We start from the raw sequence: 16,796 nt of genomic DNA on the forward strand, positions 1-16,796 counted from the left end.
TGCATGTCCTACCCATCTCTCTCTATCTCCCAATTTCCAAACTGTCCTATCCACAATAAAGCAGAAAATGCCATAAAAAAATATCTTCAAAAAAGAAAAATCATCATCGTCATCATCATCACAGTCGTCATCATAAGACACTTAAAAATGGTTCAAGCCCAGCTCGCTGCGTTGCTTCCAGCTTGGCTGGTCGTTCATACTAATACAATTGGCAGTATTAGGGGGTGGGAAGCTGGTGGGTGGGGATCGGACGTTGTGGACAGCGACTCCTACATGTCGGTTGGTGCGCCTGTACAGCAGAATCAGGAAGTATCGGGGGCAGCGTGAGCCTCCCACGCGTTACTCCTCGCCACTGAGAGATTGCGCTGTGCAGGTGAAAAGATGCGACAGCTGCCTCCTCGTGTACCGGAGGGGACACGTGATGCAAGACTTCGTCCACATTGCAGCCGACCAGTGGGAGGCATGGTCTAACAACGTTCGAGACAGGGGAGGGGAGAATTCGATAATACGAAATTGGGATGGGAGAAAAATAGAAAATGGGGAGAAAAAGTAGATAAAAAAAAATAAGACACTTAAAAATACCTAAATACAAATATAATGTATAATAATATAAGAGGCTTAAAGGAGACAGTAGACAGTAAATTCATGGTGGTAGTCAGGTAAATGTGATGGGTAAAGTGGTTAGAGTGCAGAGAGTTCATCAGAGTTACAGTCCTGGGGGGAAAAATCTGTTTTTGAGTCTATAGTGGTGCGAACACGGAGACACCTGGACCGTTTCCCACCTAGCAGAGGAACAAACAGTCCATCGCAGGGGTGGGTGGGTGGGTGGGGGTCGCGGATGATGTTGACCGCATGCCGCGCTTCAGGTAGATGTCCTTGATTGTGCCATACTATGAGTTGTGTTCATGGCATTGAGACTATGAGAATGCTTATTTTTTTTTATCAAATATTTATTTTTATACACAAAACAAGACAAACACAATACAATAACAATAACAAGACCTCACAATACCACAATAATAATAACAACAACAACATTAGCAATAATAAATGAGAAGGCTATGAATACTGTCTGTTACAGTACCCAAAGCACATTCTCTGCGTTTGCCATGTTCATCGCAGTGTCACGGGTTTGAATCCAACCTGTGGACCTTTGTTTTATGTCATCCACCTTTCTATCCCTCGTGTTCCTTGTCTCATCATGGTACTACTACGTAATAAAGCCAAAATGCGTCTTCAAATAATAACAAGTGTGATTCATACACTCATCGTCATTCTGATTTCACGCGCAGGTGAACCGCTCGTCTCTGCTGGTGCAAGAGCCGGTGGCCAAGCCCCAGGAGGTGAACGGGACCAATGGGACAGAAGTGTTTCCTTTGGATGACACATCAGGACCGGAACCGGGCCAACCGGGACTGGGCCAACCGGGACTGGGCCAACCGGGAACGGGCCAACCGGTACACACCACTGACTCAGAGGGAGGCGGAGGGGCCACAGCCGAGGACCAAGTCACCAGTAGGAACAAACACGTTTATTTGACCAATGTGATAGAAATTAAGACGATGCATTATAAGAAAGTATGAATATATTTTGTGTATGTGTATCTGTATCTCTCTCTCTCTCTCTCTCTCTCTCTCTCTCTCTCTCTCTCTCTCTCTCCCCCTCCAGCAGACCAGAGGGATAAAGCGGTGTTGCACTGTCAGTTCTGTGGGAAGAGAGGCCACGCCCACAACTTCATGCGTTCCAAGCGCTTCTGCTCCACTTCCTGTGCACGGGGGTGAGGACGACTCCCATTGGCTAAGCAGGGACCAATTTATTAATGACCCTTCCTACTGGAAGAAACGTTATTGTTATGATCATTTGCTCAAATGGAGGGATTCTATTTATTATATGATACACAATAAGATACCCTACATGCACTGTTCTCTTTCTATAGATAACAAAAGAGAGTCGCACGCCCGCGCGCACAGACAGACAGACAGACAGACAGACAGACAGACAGACAGACAGACAGACAGACAGACAGACAGACAGACAGACAGACAGACAGACAAGACAGACAGACAGACAGACAGACAGACAGACAGACAGACACACACACACACACACTCATTACTTGTCAGGCAGATGTGACTGAGGATGTGGTGTGGAGCTGTTGCAGCCATGTACAGGTGTGAACTATAAATGTGAATCAAAGCCCCAGCAAAGTCCTCTATTCTTCTCTCTCACTTACATTCTCTCTCTCTCTCTCTCTCTCTCTCTCTCTCTCTCTCTCTCTCTCTCTCTCTCTCTCTCTCTCTCTCTCTCTCTCTCTCTCTCTCTGTCTCTGTCTCTGTCTCTCTGTCTCTCTCTCCCCCCCTCAGGTTTAACGTACGACTGACAAAGCGCCTGCGGGCTCTGAGTGCGGGCAGCCGACCCGAAAGGCCCCGACCGGCCCTGAACAGGGCGGAGTCAGTTCCTGGGAAACCTCTCTTACTGCGCCTGGTATGTAAGAGACTACTTTAGAAAAAGGAACTCTACTCTACTATCTACTCTACTGTGTGAAATGGTGCCAAACAGAGGACACATAAATGTCTACGTTATGGTACGGTTACAGACAGTGGTGTCGTTTAGGGAAGTGGTTCTCAACCCGAGCGTCAAAAGATGTATACATACACCATTGTGTTTATGATCTTTGGTACAGATTGTGTGTGTGTGTGTGTCTGTCTGTCTGTCTGTCTGTCTGTCTGTCTGTCTGTCTGTCTGTCTGTCTGTCTGTCTGTCTGTCTGTCTGTCTGTCTGTCTGTCTGTCTGTCTGTCTGTCTGTCTGTCTGTCTGTCTGTCTGTCTGTCTGTCTGTCTGTCTGTCTGTCTTGGTACGGTTACAGACAGTGGTGTCGTTTAGGGAAGTGGTTCTCAACCCGAGCGTCAAAAGATGTATACATACACCATTGTGTTTATGATCTTTGGTACAGATTGTGTGTGTGTGTGTGTGTGTGTGTGTGTGTGTGTGTGTGTGTGTGTGTGTGTCTGTCTGTCTGTCTGTCTGTCTGTCTGTCTGTCTGTCTGTCTGTCTGTCTGTCTGTCTGTCTGTCTGTCTGTCTGTCTGTCTGTCTGTCTGTCTGTCTGTCTGTCTGTCTGTCTGTCTGTCTGTCTGTCTGTCTGTCTGTCTGTCTGTCTGTCTGTCTGTCTGTCTGTCTGTCTGTCTGTCTGTCTGTCTGTCTGTCTGTCTGTCTGTCTGTCTGTCTGTCTGTCTGTCTGTCTGTCTGTCTGTCTGTCTGTCTGTCTGTCTGTCTGTCTGTCTGTCTGTCTGTCTGTCTGTCTGTCTGTCTGTCTGTCTGTCTGTCTGTCTGTCTGTCTGTCTGTCTGTCTGTCTGTCTGTCTGTCTGTCTGTCTGTCTGTCTGTCTGTCTGTCTGTCTGTCTGTCTGTCTGTCTGTCTGTCTGTCTGTCTGTCTGTCTGTCTGTCTGTCTGTCTGTCTGTCTGTCTGTCTGTCTGTCTGTCTGTCTGTCTGTCTGTCTGTCTGTCTGTCTGTCTGTCTGTCTGTCTGTCTGTCTGTCTGTCTGTCTGTCTGTCTGTCTGTCTGTCTGTCTGTCTGTCTGTCTGTCTGTCTGTCTGTCTGTCTGTCTGTCTGTCTGTCTGTCTGTCTGTCTGTCTGTCTGTCTGTCTGTCTGTCTGTCTGTCTGTCTGTCTGTCTGTCTGTCTGTCTGTCTGTCTGTCTGTCTGTCTGTCTGTCTGTCTGTCTGTCTGTCTGTCTGTCTGTCTGTCTGTCTGTCTGTCTGTCTGTCTGTCTGTCTGTCTGTCTGTCTGTCTGTCTGTCTGTCTGTCTGTCTGTCTGTCTGTCTGTCTGTCTGTCTGTCTGTCTGTCTGTCTGTCTGTCTGTCTGTCTGTCTGTCTGTCTGTCTGTCTGTCTGTCTGTCTGTCTGTCTGTCTGTCTGTCTGTCTGTCTGTCTGTCTGTCTGTCTGTCTGTCTGTCTGTCTGTCTGTCTGTCTGTCTGTCTGTCTGTCTGTCTGTCTGTCTGTCTGTCTGTCTGTCTGTCTGTCTGTCTGTCTGTCTGTCTGTCTGTCTGTCTGTCTGTCTGTCTGTCTGTCTGTCTGTCTGTCTGTCTGTCTGTCTGTCTGTCTGTCTGTCTGTCTGTCTGTCTGTCTGTCTGTCTGTCTGTCTGTCTGTCTGTCTGTCTGTCTGTCTGTCTGTCTGTCTGTCTGTCTGTCTGTCTGTCTGTCTGTCTGTCTGTCTGTCTGTCTGTCTGTCTGTCTGTCTGTCTGTCTGTCTGTCTGTCTGTCTGTCTGTCTGTCTGTCTGTCTGTCTGTCTGTCTGTCTGTCTGTCTGTCTGTCTGTCTGTCTGTCTGTCTGTCTGTCTGTCTGTCTGTCTGTCTGTCTGTCTGTCTGTCTGTCTGTCTGTCTGTCTGTCTGTCTGTCTGTCTGTCTGTCTGTCTGTCTGTCTGTCTGTCTGTCTGTCTGTCTGTCTGTCTGTCTGTCTGTCTGTCTGTCTGTCTGTCTGTCTGTCTGTCTGTCTGTCTGTCTGTCTGTCTGTCTGTCTGTCTGTCTGTCTGTCTGTCTGTCTGTCTGTCTGTCTGTCTGTCTGTCTGTCTGTCTGTCTGTCTGTCTGTCTGTCTGTCTGTCTGTCTGTCTGTCTGTCTGTCTGTGTGTGTGTGTGTGCGTGAAATGAGATGAAATGAAATGGTGTGCGTGAAATGAAATGAAATGAAATGAAATAAGGAATAGTCTAAAGCCCTCCTCCAATTATGAATCAAGTGAAAGAATTAGTTTCTCTTGTCTTGGCTATTTCACCTGATTAATAATCTATCATCCTTTAGTTTTAAAATCCACCGTTCTGTTGCGGCTGGGTGGCGTAGCGGAGATTGCGCTCGTCACCAGTGCAAGAGACTCCGGTCTCGACTCCCCGAGTCAGCGTTGCCTGCGGCTTGGGCCAGTCGTCATACTATCTCAATTGGCAGAGGTAGCGGGTGGAAAGTCGATGGGTGGGGATTGGACGTTGTGGACAGCGACTCCTAAAGGTCGGTTGGGCGACGCCTGTACAGCAGAGACAGGAAGTATAGGGGGCAGCGTGAGCCTCCCACGCGTTACTCCTCGCCACTGAGAGTCCGCGCTGTCTGGTGAAAAGTTGCAACAGGCTGCCTCCTCGTGTACCGGAGGGGACACATGATGCAAGGCTTCTATCCTCGCTACAGCCGACCAGTGGGAGGCATAGTCTAGCAACGTTCAAGACAGGGGAGAATTGGCGATACGAAATTGAAAATAAGGAGAAAAAGTGGATAAAAAAAAATAATCCACCGTTCTGTCTCTGCTTGACCATATTGGGGGGGGGGTCGCGAAAAATGCATTCCTCTGTTTTTAGGGGGACAAGCATCAAAATGTTTGAGGAGCACTGTTTTACACATGATCGTGGAGTGTCAGGATACTTCCCTTCCCACAGCAGTATAACCGTCTCCTCGACCACCATAACACAGCTGCTCTCAGCCTCTCGTTTCTAGCGTGTGTGTGGGTGGGTGGGTGGGTGTGAGTATAGTTTATCAGGGCGCTTTGAGGTTTTATCTGTTATGTCCATATGTGGTGTTTTTGTAAAGAACTCTACAAAAACCATGGCGTACATTTTACTCTATAAGGGAACATTTCAAACGTTGGATGCAAATTCACACAGAGCTGGCACTGAAATGCAAACCACGATGCACCACGATTTAGCCAAATCGAAAAGCCCTCCCGCCCCCACCTGTCCCACTAATCGCATCACAGCGGCGTCATTCACTCCATGATTCAGTGTCGCGCTCTCTTGTCACTCGTTCCAGCCGCGCAACCTCTGGAGCGCAGGTCGGCGCGAGAAGGAGGAGGGGGAGAAACCGGAGGAGGAGGGGGCAGAGGGGGCAGAGGAGGAGGAGGGGGAAGAGGATCCTGCAGTTGTCATGGCGACCAAGATGGAGCGGCGGGCTGCGCGGCGGGCGAGGAGGGCGTCCGAGCCGGCCGTGTCCACCTCCAGCCCCACCACCACCTTCAGACCCCGGCCCGCCCAGTGGACTGTGGAGGAAGTGACCGAATTCATACACACGCTGCCAGGTAAACACTCGCGCACACACACTCTGTACCAGTGACTCACGCAGACAGTAAGAAGGAATAGTAACTAGTGCTGTCAGGCGATTAAAAAGTTTTATCTAATTAATTACATGATTTGTAATTAATTAATCTAATTAATCGCATTTTAATCGCATAACCATTTTATGCCTGATTTTCTATATTCTATAATCATATTTCAAATAGCATGTGTCCGGATGGCAGAATTCAGTACTGTATCTACAAAACCTTCTGTTTAATCATCTTCCATCTATTAATTTGCTTAGATTTTTCAGGTCTGGTCAATTTGAGCATGGTGTTATTCACAGTCAAAGATAAAAAAAAATTATTGATATTCTCATTTGGTTCATTACAATTTACTCAAGCCTAGTAACAGACAGTTACAGTATTTCTGACACTGTGAATACATTCCCTGAGATCCATAGATGTCCCTAGAATCAGATACCAAGAACATGCAAATGGACCATATTAAAAAAAAGTCTGTAAATTTGTATTCTACGTTCTTATGGAATGAATGAGATAAAAAAATTACATTTTTATTTGTATTTTTTATTTTTTTGTAATTAATTTTGAGTTAATTTTCATAACGCGCTAATTTGCTGTGTAATTAATTAATCTAATTAATGCGATAAACTGACAGCCCTAATAGTAACCGTACGAAATATAACCTTGGGAAGCTTCCATGGACACCATCTCGGCAACGGCTTCATTTGCAAGTTGGCAATGTCAGGCGAAGTCATTTCACTTGATTTACAGGCATGTTTTGGTGTCCTGATTCTGAACAGATGCCGAGGATTGACAAATGCAGTGTCTCTCTCTTTCCTCGTCAAAACGCCATAAATGAGAGGGCATTTCACAAAGTAGTCTGCGAGCCTTGTTCGCCCCATCGGGTGTGAGGTGGTTTGTAATTGTATGCCGTGTGTCTCTACAGAATGTGGTTCTACATCTCTTCCCCTTAACCACCGTTTGGGAGTAGCAGATTAGATATGACGGGGGTATGGTCATATGATCATCACAAATAAAAGGTCACTGTGAGACATACTGTAATAATTACAGCTGTTAAAACAGCCAGTAGTCACATGACAGATACTTAAAAAAAAGAAATGTAAAAGTGATTACTCAGCAATACATTCAGAAATGCTTTAGTCTTGGTTCCTCGACCGTGCAGCGACAATGAAATAAGACAGAAATACAAGACCAGTATTAAAAATAATTGTATAAACTAGCAGCAGGAGACAATGTTGAAGTAGCTCTAAATATAGACCTGGGGAGTCACAGGACTTTTAAGACCCCCTTGTTTCAAGACAAATTCTTGCCTATGGTCTTTTACCATAGGAGTTTCTCAAGGTTGTAGGTTAATATGGTTCCACTTATTCAATTAGTCTGACATTTGGGAGCAGAGTTGCGCATAATTAAATGACATTTGAGAAAAAAAGAAAAAAAAAGCCATGGGTACAAGACTGTGTAATGCAATTTCATCTTTACTCGTTTCCATGGTAACTGATACAGTACCCATGTGCCTCTGCATTTGAAGACCAGTCTCGAGTGAACACTCAACACTGCAGACTCAGAGCCGCCTCGCTTGTTTCCAAACACCGTCGTTTTCCTGCGCTCTGAACGTTTCATTCATGGCTACAATGAAAACAAAGATGGCGGTGAATGCTGCGAAAACAAACGAGAATGACACAAACGTCAGAGTAGTTCTTGTGATTGGTCAAAGATTGCAGAAGGCTTATGGGTACTGTAAATCAAATCAAATCAAATGTATTTGTAAGGCCCGACAACACACGTTAACACATTCCCTGCCACGCTTATATCCATCAATGTTTGATCACTGCCACCAGTCTAAGCCTATGGAGTTGTTTACCTTCTTTGCAGGGCTATAACTTTTTTAATTGTATTGCTAAATTGACATTACTATGGCCCATTCAACATTGATTATCTATCGTTCAGGATGTAGGAAAGTTTTACTTTTTCATTCTCAGGTTCATACGAAAATACCGTCTAGAATATAAATATGTTTTTATCGTTTTCTGCAGTAATTCCTAGAACATGAGATATAGGCATAAACGCATATATAGATTATCAAATGCCGTTTGTTGCCGATACACGTTATATAAAAAATTTCAACTGTACATGATCCTAAACGTTATGACTGATCATGCGCGTGTGAACGGGGGGGGGGTCGTTTATAATTCCGTGATTGTCGGTAAATGCTTTATGTAGTATGGGTGATATATTGATCGGAGCAGTTTGCATGGATAATAATAAACAAACGCGCTGAAAATCACGTCAGTGTCCTCTTACCGTTGGCCGGTCAGACTGGAGCAAAAAGATCCCACTTATTTGACGGCGATCGAGTCGATCCATTTCCGGTTTGTATAATAATAATAACAGCCCAAATCATGTTGATTATTGAGTTATGGCAGCGATCCATATACACGTGTGTGTCTTGAGTCCCGCGACAATATGCGAGTGCCGGACGCATTTCCAAGACGCACCGAGATCGACTCGTCCATTTCCGGTTTGGCAACTCGCCGATTATCCACCAGGGGGCAGTATTGAAGCGTTGCAGAGTTGTGCATGCTCCCACTGCATCAGCCCAGGCTCCGTGAGGAAATTATGAATAACATGGCGAAAAAATGAAATATGATCTCAATAACGTCGTATGCCGTGGATTGGCAGAATTCGCATGAACTTGAAACACGTCATACAACGTGAATGGCGCAGGATGTGTTAATGTCCCCATGGGCCGGACACGTCTTCTTTAAACAAGTCAAGAAGACACATCACAATAAATCAAGAACAAAACAAAAACACCATGAAATCCAAAATAAAATGTTAAATGAATGCAACACTCCCAGACATACCCCACGTGAAGGTAAGGAAAAATTCACTAAAAACCTAGCAATAGGAAAAAAGCACCACAGGCAATGTGGAGGGGAGAAACCTTAGAAGGGCCGTTCAAGGGGGGATCTCCCTTCTTAGATGTCGGTGATAGTAGTGTTGCTATAAAACAGGCGAAACAGTTGGTAAGCATGTACATATATGTGTAATGAACAGCTCAATACACACAATTGTTAAGGGGATGCAGACCAGAGAAAGACTTTCGTCTTGTTTACATCAGGGTCCCCCATTTTCAATTCATCATATCACAGATAGGCAGTACTGCTACATCTATACATTTATGACATACCAGATTTACAAATACAGTACTGTTTGTGGGGGTAGAACAGTCACTGCAATCTTGGCCATCACCCCGAGACATCCACCACCTTGGTCAACACTACGAGACAACCACTCAGAGAGTTGGGGGCAGGGGTTATAGAGTTCCCATGTTTGTAGTGGGCGGAGTTGGAGCAATAAATACATGTAGGCATATATATGCATACATGGTGACAATAGAATCAAAGTATATAAGAGAATTGTGAAAATTAAGTAATGGATGGAACTAAGAACTACTGCAAGCATATGTAAACAGGATGAGATACTGTAATACTGTAGTAGTTACTATGGAAACAAGTAAAGATTACGTTATGAAACATTTAAAAAATAAGGTAAAACATTTAACTTTATCAGTTGTGTAAAAGCATGCGTATAAGATGATTTAATTCTTATTATTATACTATTACAACTGATAAAGGTAAATGTTTTACCTTAATATTTGAGAACATTTTTCATATTGTAATCTTTACTTGTTTCCATGGTAACTACTACAGTACCCTTAAAGGCCAACTTGCATGTTGTATTTTTGTTCAATAAACAATGTGGACTAGGCCAACGGTGACTTTCATGAAGAAGGGAAAAAAAATTATTGAAATTTACCCAGTTTTAGCGTTTTTATCAAACATTTTGTCTGCCCAACACAATCACCACGCACATGGATATTTTAATCAATGGTTCATAACGTGCGCGTGTAATCGAAATTATGTCGTCACAACAGGTGCAGGGCACCAGGGGGCTCTGAGAGTCACACACAGCTAGTGGCAGGCACTGCAGGCAGAGAGCATTGCTACTACTAGCCGAATGAAAATGTATCTGTTTCACCTAACAACACTATTGCTCCGTGATCATAGCCATCCATCTCTAAAGCTAACCACTATTTGTAAAAGCCACAACCACGTTACCATATTTGTAATAATGTAAATCATTGTGTCGTTGTACATATTGTGTATACACCGTTAGAAGCTAATATAGCTGGCGGCTACGTGGCGTAGTGGGCAAGGCGCTCGCCACGAATGACGGAGACGCTGGGCTTGCCTGTTCGAGCCCAGCGCTCCACATTGCTTTCAGTTTAGCTGGTCGTTCATACTAATACACATTGGCCCTATTAGGGGGTGGGAAACTGATGGGTGGGGATCGGGCGTTGTGGACAGCGACTCCTACAGGTCGGTTGGTGCGCCTGCGCAGTAGAATTAGGAAGTGTCGGGGGCAGCGTGAGCCTCCCACGCGTTACTCCTCGCCACTGAGAGATCGAGCTGCGCAGGTGAAAAGATGCGACTGCTGTTACCTCAAGTACCGGAGGGGACTTGTGCTATGTATGACTTAGTCCACATTGCAGCCGGCTTGTGGGAGGCAAGAAACAGCGTTCGTGACAGGGGAGGGTTGAATTGGATGATACGAAATTGGGATGAGAGAAAATATAGAAAATGGGAGAAAAAGTGGATCAAAAAAAAAGAAGCTAACATAGCTTAGCTTGGTAGCTATTGTGCTAACAACATATCCCGACTCGCTAGCTCGCTAGCCGGCATGAACGCCCGACCCAAAATGGTTCTCTCCTCTCTGTACACCCCCGTCCCCACAAGTACCCTGCCAGGGAGCCCATGGACACGACAACAGCAGCAGCCATAAGGTGCTCGAGCCCGTAACGCTAGTGGTACACGATAGCTATGAGCTAACTAACGCTACAAGCTCAAACACACAACCACCACTATTGTCGCGTCCACAAGCTCCCCGGCAGAACACCCGCGAGGACAAAGGCACACAAAGAGGAGAGAACCACCCCAAATCGGGCACTCATGCCGGCCAACAAGCCAGACGCCGCAGCACGTTGTTAGCACAATAGTAGCCCACTCGGTGCATCAGTCACTGACTGTGATGCACCGAGTGGGCCACCATTGATCAACATGCAGCGACGTGTAGCTTGCATGATGCGTGTGCAGTGCTTTGCCACACAGGTCTGAGAAGAGGACCTGCACATGATTTTACTCGTTCCCCAAACTCCTCTACATGCCCCGATCTAAAATGGTTCACGACAGTAGACATAATGCTAACGTTAGCCAGCGCCATATATCCAGTAGTACTATGACCCGGACGGGCATAAGGCATACGTTTCCTGAAGTGACGTCACGGCCGTGCTAGCGTCTGATAAGCTTTTAGATTTGCTCGTGCATGTTATTCGTGCGTGGACCTTTTTAACCATTTCTGAGTGAAATTTCCGGCGTCAAATTAATTTTTTTTTTTTTAATTAGATACCAATGATGTAAACTACCCATAATTGCAGAGTAGGGTTTAACCTGCAAGTTGGGCTTTAACGCAAACCAAACAAAACCAAACAACTTAAAAGCATGCATAATCATGGTTGCAGTCAGCTAATATCAATACTTTTCAAATAACATTCTGGAATTTGGAATCAATTGTCAAATCAAATCAAATCAAATCAAATTTATTTATAGGGCCCGACAACACACGTTAATGTCCCCATGGGCCATACAGGTCTTCTTTAAACAAGTCAAGAAGAAAACATAACAATAAGTCAAGAACAGAACAAGAACACCATAAGGTCCAAACATTTTTAGATGAATGCAAATAAATGAAAGAATGCAAGCACTCCCAGACATACCCCACGCGAAGGTAAGGAAAAACTCACTAAAACCTAACAATAGGGAAAAAAGCTCCACAGGCAGTGTGGAGGAGAGAAACCTTAGAAGGGCCATTCAAGGGGCGATCTCCCTTCTTAGATGTTGGTGATAGTAGTGTTGCAGACGGACAGTTGGTAAGCATGCACTCATGTGTGTAGTGAAACACAGATGAGTGCATGCAATAGCAACTGTACATTTTGAAAGATTAAAGATAGAGCTAATAGCGATAGCAACTGAACATTTTGAAAGATTAAAGATAGAGTTGATAGCGGATCTATTTGAGGCACAGGGGCGGCGCAAAGAGGGTCACGTCAAATATTCATCTTCATATTCTATGGATTTTGGAGGCAGTCATTTTTGAGAAACTGAAAGTAAGCCAGGTTACATTGCAGAGTTGGAACAATCAAAGTAAAATATATGACTGTTTACTACCCCAGTAACCATAGCAACCTGCAACATTATCATTCCGTGTGTTGTGCTGAGCTTGGAGTTGCGTGGAGGCTTAAATGGCATGTATAATGGCATGTATAGATAGATGTCTGCGTGACACCGGCCATAACATGTGTTGTTCTCCCCTGGGGTCGTGTGAAGGCTGCAGCGAGGTCGCAGAGGCCTTCCGCGTTCAGGAGATCGATGGCCAGGCTCTGCTCCTGCTGACCGAAGATCACCTGATGACCAGCATGAGCATCAAACTGGGACCAGCACTCAAGATCTGCGCTCATATCAACGCACTCAAACACCAATGAGAGAGAGAGAGAGAGAGAGAGAGAGAGAGAGAGAGAGAGAGAGAGAGAGAGAGAGAGAGAGAGAGAGAGAGAGAGGATGTCAAGTGTAAGGACAGTGTGAGATGGAAAAGGGGGAGGGTGGCAAAAGAACAGATCAATTAAAAAGTGAAGTGAAAGGTGTGAGTGAGAGATATGAGAGAGAGAGAGAGAGAGAGAGAGAGAGAGAGAGAGAGAGAGAGAGAGAGAGAGAGAGTGCTGTATAGAGCTCATGTCGGAGACTAGGACACTACTGTACATGTCTTGTCTTCTATCAAACAAGTCGAAGCCGCCGCTGATGGAGACGAGAGCGGCGAGAGTAAAGTCGTGAAAAAAAGAGATTGATTTTTAATTTTACGAGATTATAAATTGATGGTGTGGCCTTAGAAGAATGAGACAGGAGGGACAGAGTGATGGCATCCGGGGGGGCGGGAGGAGGGGGTGACCTGTGACCCTTGACCCGCCTGCCCCCCCCTCCTCAACTGTAGCGGGGGATGTAGATATTTTTGTATCTTTGTGTATATTTTACAATGCAGCTGGATAGTGTACATTTGAAGCTATTTCATGAAGGATTTTGAACATTTAATATATAAAATTTACTATTTAGTTTTTTTCTTTTTCTTTTTTTTTTAGAATGTGAGGTCAAATGAGAAATCTATTCAGTAGATACATAACCCTTGTCTGTAAAAGCAAGTAGATGGCTTTGTAAGTGATTAATCAAATTTCAGTGTTTTATATCACCATAACCTCTGGACAGAATGTGGATGAAAATAAAAAGTCACTATCAGGATAGAGACTGGTGTCTTAATCATCTTTTTTATTATTATTATCGTATACCGCACGAAATTATTTAATAAATGAATTAGTGAAGTCAACTGCATTTGCCACTTTTTTTTAATGATAAATAAATGAATACATGTAACATGGCGAGAGCACTTTGAAAGCATTCCTCGCATTACGCACCACTAGAGGGCCACGGTGGGCCAGGAGGTCAAAACAGACCTGTTGCAGTCCAGCCACGGAGACATGGACATGTGGGGACCATGGTCTTGTCTGAGAGCAAGACATCTGTATTTCATAAACCACAAACCTATCTGAATTCATATCACTGAGCTACTTCCTTTCCGCTCGGTTCACGAGACCTCAAGATCTGCGCCTTCAAATCCTATAGGCCTATACGTTTCTTGGTAACATTTTAATTTCTAGTTTTATTATGTTATCTGATTCAATCTATTATAGCTGGAGGTTTTCTAATGACGTTTTATTAAATGAACAGCAGAGTTGTTTTGCATCTGTCTAAGGTTACCATCAGTGATATGTGGGAGCTATCCATATCTGGTTTAGCATCGCAGATGCGTTCTGATTGGTTTAAACTGTTTGGATTGAACGGTTTTTCACCACTCCCTATAATAACTTTTATTTTGGCATTTTTCTGCGGACCAACCCCGAGGCGCACCAGAACAGGAATATCTCCTACTTTTTATTTGTTCCACTACATTCCCGAGCTAATACTTGAATCTGGTGGGGAAATAATATACATTTGTTTTGTCTGCTGCTACAGATTAAAACTCTGAATCTATTGGAATATCTACATTCACTTTAGCTTTTTAAACATTTTCACAAGATTGAAGGAAAGGAATCATCTATTCTAAAGGGGGATACAATCGCATATAGTGGTGCCATGGCGTTTATGTGCAGACAGATGACCGGCAGTGTGGCGAGCTGTGCGGGTTGGGTCGGGGTCATCATCGCCACCGCCACCAACGACTGGGTGCGCACCTGTGACTACACCGTGGCCACCTGCGTGCGCATGGATCAGCTGGGCTCCCGAGGGCTCTGGGCAGAGTGCGTGATCTCCCCCGCACTCTACCACTGCATCGCTCTCAACCAAATCCTGACCTTACCTGGTAAGAGAGAGAGAGAGAGAGAGAGAGAGAGAGAGAGAGAGAGAGAGCAGTGGATGACCGGTTGGATAGATTAGGAAAATAAAAAAGACAGGTTGCAGATAGCTTCATAGTTAAAAAAAAATAAAATAAAAGTGACCTCTCCGCTAATAACGTTGAAGTTATTTGGAATTTGGTATTTAAAGACAGTTCAAAAGGATCCTGGGAGAAGGGCCTTTTATTTTATTGTGTGTGTGTCTGTTTGTCTGTCTGCCTGCCTGCCTATCTTGTTGAGAGAAAGTTGGGAGAAGGGCCTTTTATTTTATTGGGCGGTGCCCCTACTCATAGTAGGTGCCTGTGTGTGTGTCTGTCTGTGTGTGTGTCTGTCTGTGTGTGTCTGTCTGTCTGTCTGTGTGTGTGTCTGTCTGTCTGTCTGTCTGTCTGTCTGTCTGCCTGCCTGTCTGCCTGCCTGTCTGCCTGCCTGCCTGCCTGCCTGCCTGCCTGCCTGCCTGCCTGCCTGCCTGCCTGCCTGCCTGCCTGCCTGCCTGCCTGCCTGCCTATCGTGAGAGAAAGTTGGAAGAGCGAGACAGACAGACAGGCAGACAGACAGATATATGGGCGCCAGAAGTGAAGGGTATGTTGAAACTTGGAACCAAGCACGTACCATACTTACATAACCCCCATCCCCACCCCTCTCTCCCCCTCTCTCCCTCTCTCTCTGTCTGTCTTAGCTTATATCCAGACATCTCGTGCGCTCATGATCTGCGCGAGCGTGTTGGGCCTGCCTGCCATGCTGCTGGTACTGATGGCCATGCCCTGCGTCAGGCTGGCCAACGACACGTCGGCCATCAAGAACTGCCGCGCGGTGACCGGTGGCGTCTTCATACTGATTATGGGTGAATTCTATCGACTCAATTAACATTAGACTACACACACACACACACACACACACACACACACACACACACACACACACACACACACACACACACACACACACGCACACACGCACACACGCACACATTGATCCTGTTGATACTGCATTGATTTTATGCATTGACTTTTTAATTAAATTAAACACATTCAGATTTAATGACACATTTACCTCTCGTTTAATTTAATTATTCTACCCCCCCCCCCCCCCCCACCTGAGCTCACAGTAGCTACTCTAGACTATTGTACTGGGATGGAACTGCCCTATCTCAAGCTCCTTGGTCAAACACAACAAACTAAAAAACACAAACAAACCAAACACTTTTATTCTTGACTCTCCTATCACAGGGGTGGCTTTCCTCAGTCAGGTTATAGGGGGGGGGGCAGGTGAAGGTAGGTCAGGGTCCAGCTGACTCATCCTACCTGCCAGCTCTGGCCCTCTTCAGGGACAGAGGATGACAACTGTGGGAGGATGTGGGACACACACGCTCCTGCACATACGTACGCACACACCAACCAACATGCACACATACACAATACACACACATGCACCCATACACATATGTACGCACACACTCACCCACACGTGCACACACACAAAATTCACACACCTAGTCTCACATAGTACATGTACATCTATATTGTGAAAATTTATTTTATGATTGACAGGCGACAGCAGAGCTCATTTGAACCAATCAATGCATTGACTTTGCTTTATTAACCAAATTCTTCCTACTCCCCCCCCCCCCCCCCCCCCCCCCCCCCCAGCCATTTGTGGGATCATCTCCACAATCTGGTTTCCTATTGGTGCACACCGTGATGAGGGTCTGATGTCATTCGGCTTTTCGCTGTACGCCGGCTGGGTTGGCTCCGGCCTCTGCCTCCTGGGCGGCCCCATGATCCTGTGTTGCCACGGCAGCCCTGCGACCCCTCAAGTGCGGGAGAGCAGCTTCTACTACTCTAGGGGGGGCGGGACGGCCACACCCTCGAACCCCCCGGCAAACCACGCAAAGAGCGTGCATGTGTGAGTCGGTGTGTGCTGAAGATGAAGAGGATGGGGAATAAAACCCTGTCATTCATTTCACAAACTGTAAATAATAATAATAATAATAATAACCAATTCTGTTTATTACCTTTTTATTACTGAGGATGTATCTTCATGAAAACAGTACATGTCTAGCCCTTATGTGCGTAATGATACATTTAGTTGGTCCTTGTCAACTCGTAAAGTCGGGAAATTATTGAATTTACATCATAATTCGGATGTTTTCTGGTGGCACTCCATGTTCACAA

General features: G+C 45.4%; 2 protein-coding genes across 6 annotated transcripts in view; both read left to right on the forward strand.

Annotated features, from left to right (window-relative positions):
• Positions 1–13,502, forward strand: part of LOC311238089 (polyhomeotic homolog 3) — a 36,116-nt gene extending 22,614 nt beyond the window's left edge. For 4 of the 5 annotated variants that reach the window (XM_084326062.1, XM_084326066.1, XM_084326064.1 and 1 more), the window contains 5 exons: positions 1,293–1,515; positions 1,669–1,777; positions 2,364–2,484; positions 5,786–6,050; positions 12,518–13,501. In XM_084326062.1, the coding sequence (XP_084182188.1) occupies positions 1,293–1,515; positions 1,669–1,777; positions 2,364–2,484; positions 5,786–6,050; positions 12,518–12,672 (873 nt within the window). In that variant the 3' untranslated portion in view covers positions 12,673–13,501. Of the gene's footprint in view, positions 1–1,292; positions 1,516–1,668; positions 1,778–2,363; positions 2,485–5,785; positions 6,051–12,517 lie in introns of all 5 variants that reach the window. The other variant, XM_084326065.1, reaches the window with a different exon arrangement.
• Positions 13,503–14,368: 866 nt separating this feature from the next.
• cldn11b (claudin 11b) lies at positions 14,369–16,531 on the forward strand (the record flags this gene model as incomplete). The annotated part of the gene is made up of 3 exons (XM_084326069.1): positions 14,369–14,594; positions 15,302–15,466; positions 16,272–16,531. 3 exons carry the CDS (start codon positions 14,369–14,371, stop codon positions 16,529–16,531), a joined length of 651 nt encoding a protein of 216 aa, XP_084182195.1.
• Positions 16,532–16,796: the final 265 nt, after the last annotated feature.

Source organism: Notolepis coatsorum, assembly GCF_963971535.1.
Source record: "Notolepis coatsorum genome assembly, chromosome: 12".
Lineage (NCBI taxonomy): Eukaryota > Metazoa > Chordata > Actinopteri > Aulopiformes > Paralepididae > Notolepis > Notolepis coatsorum.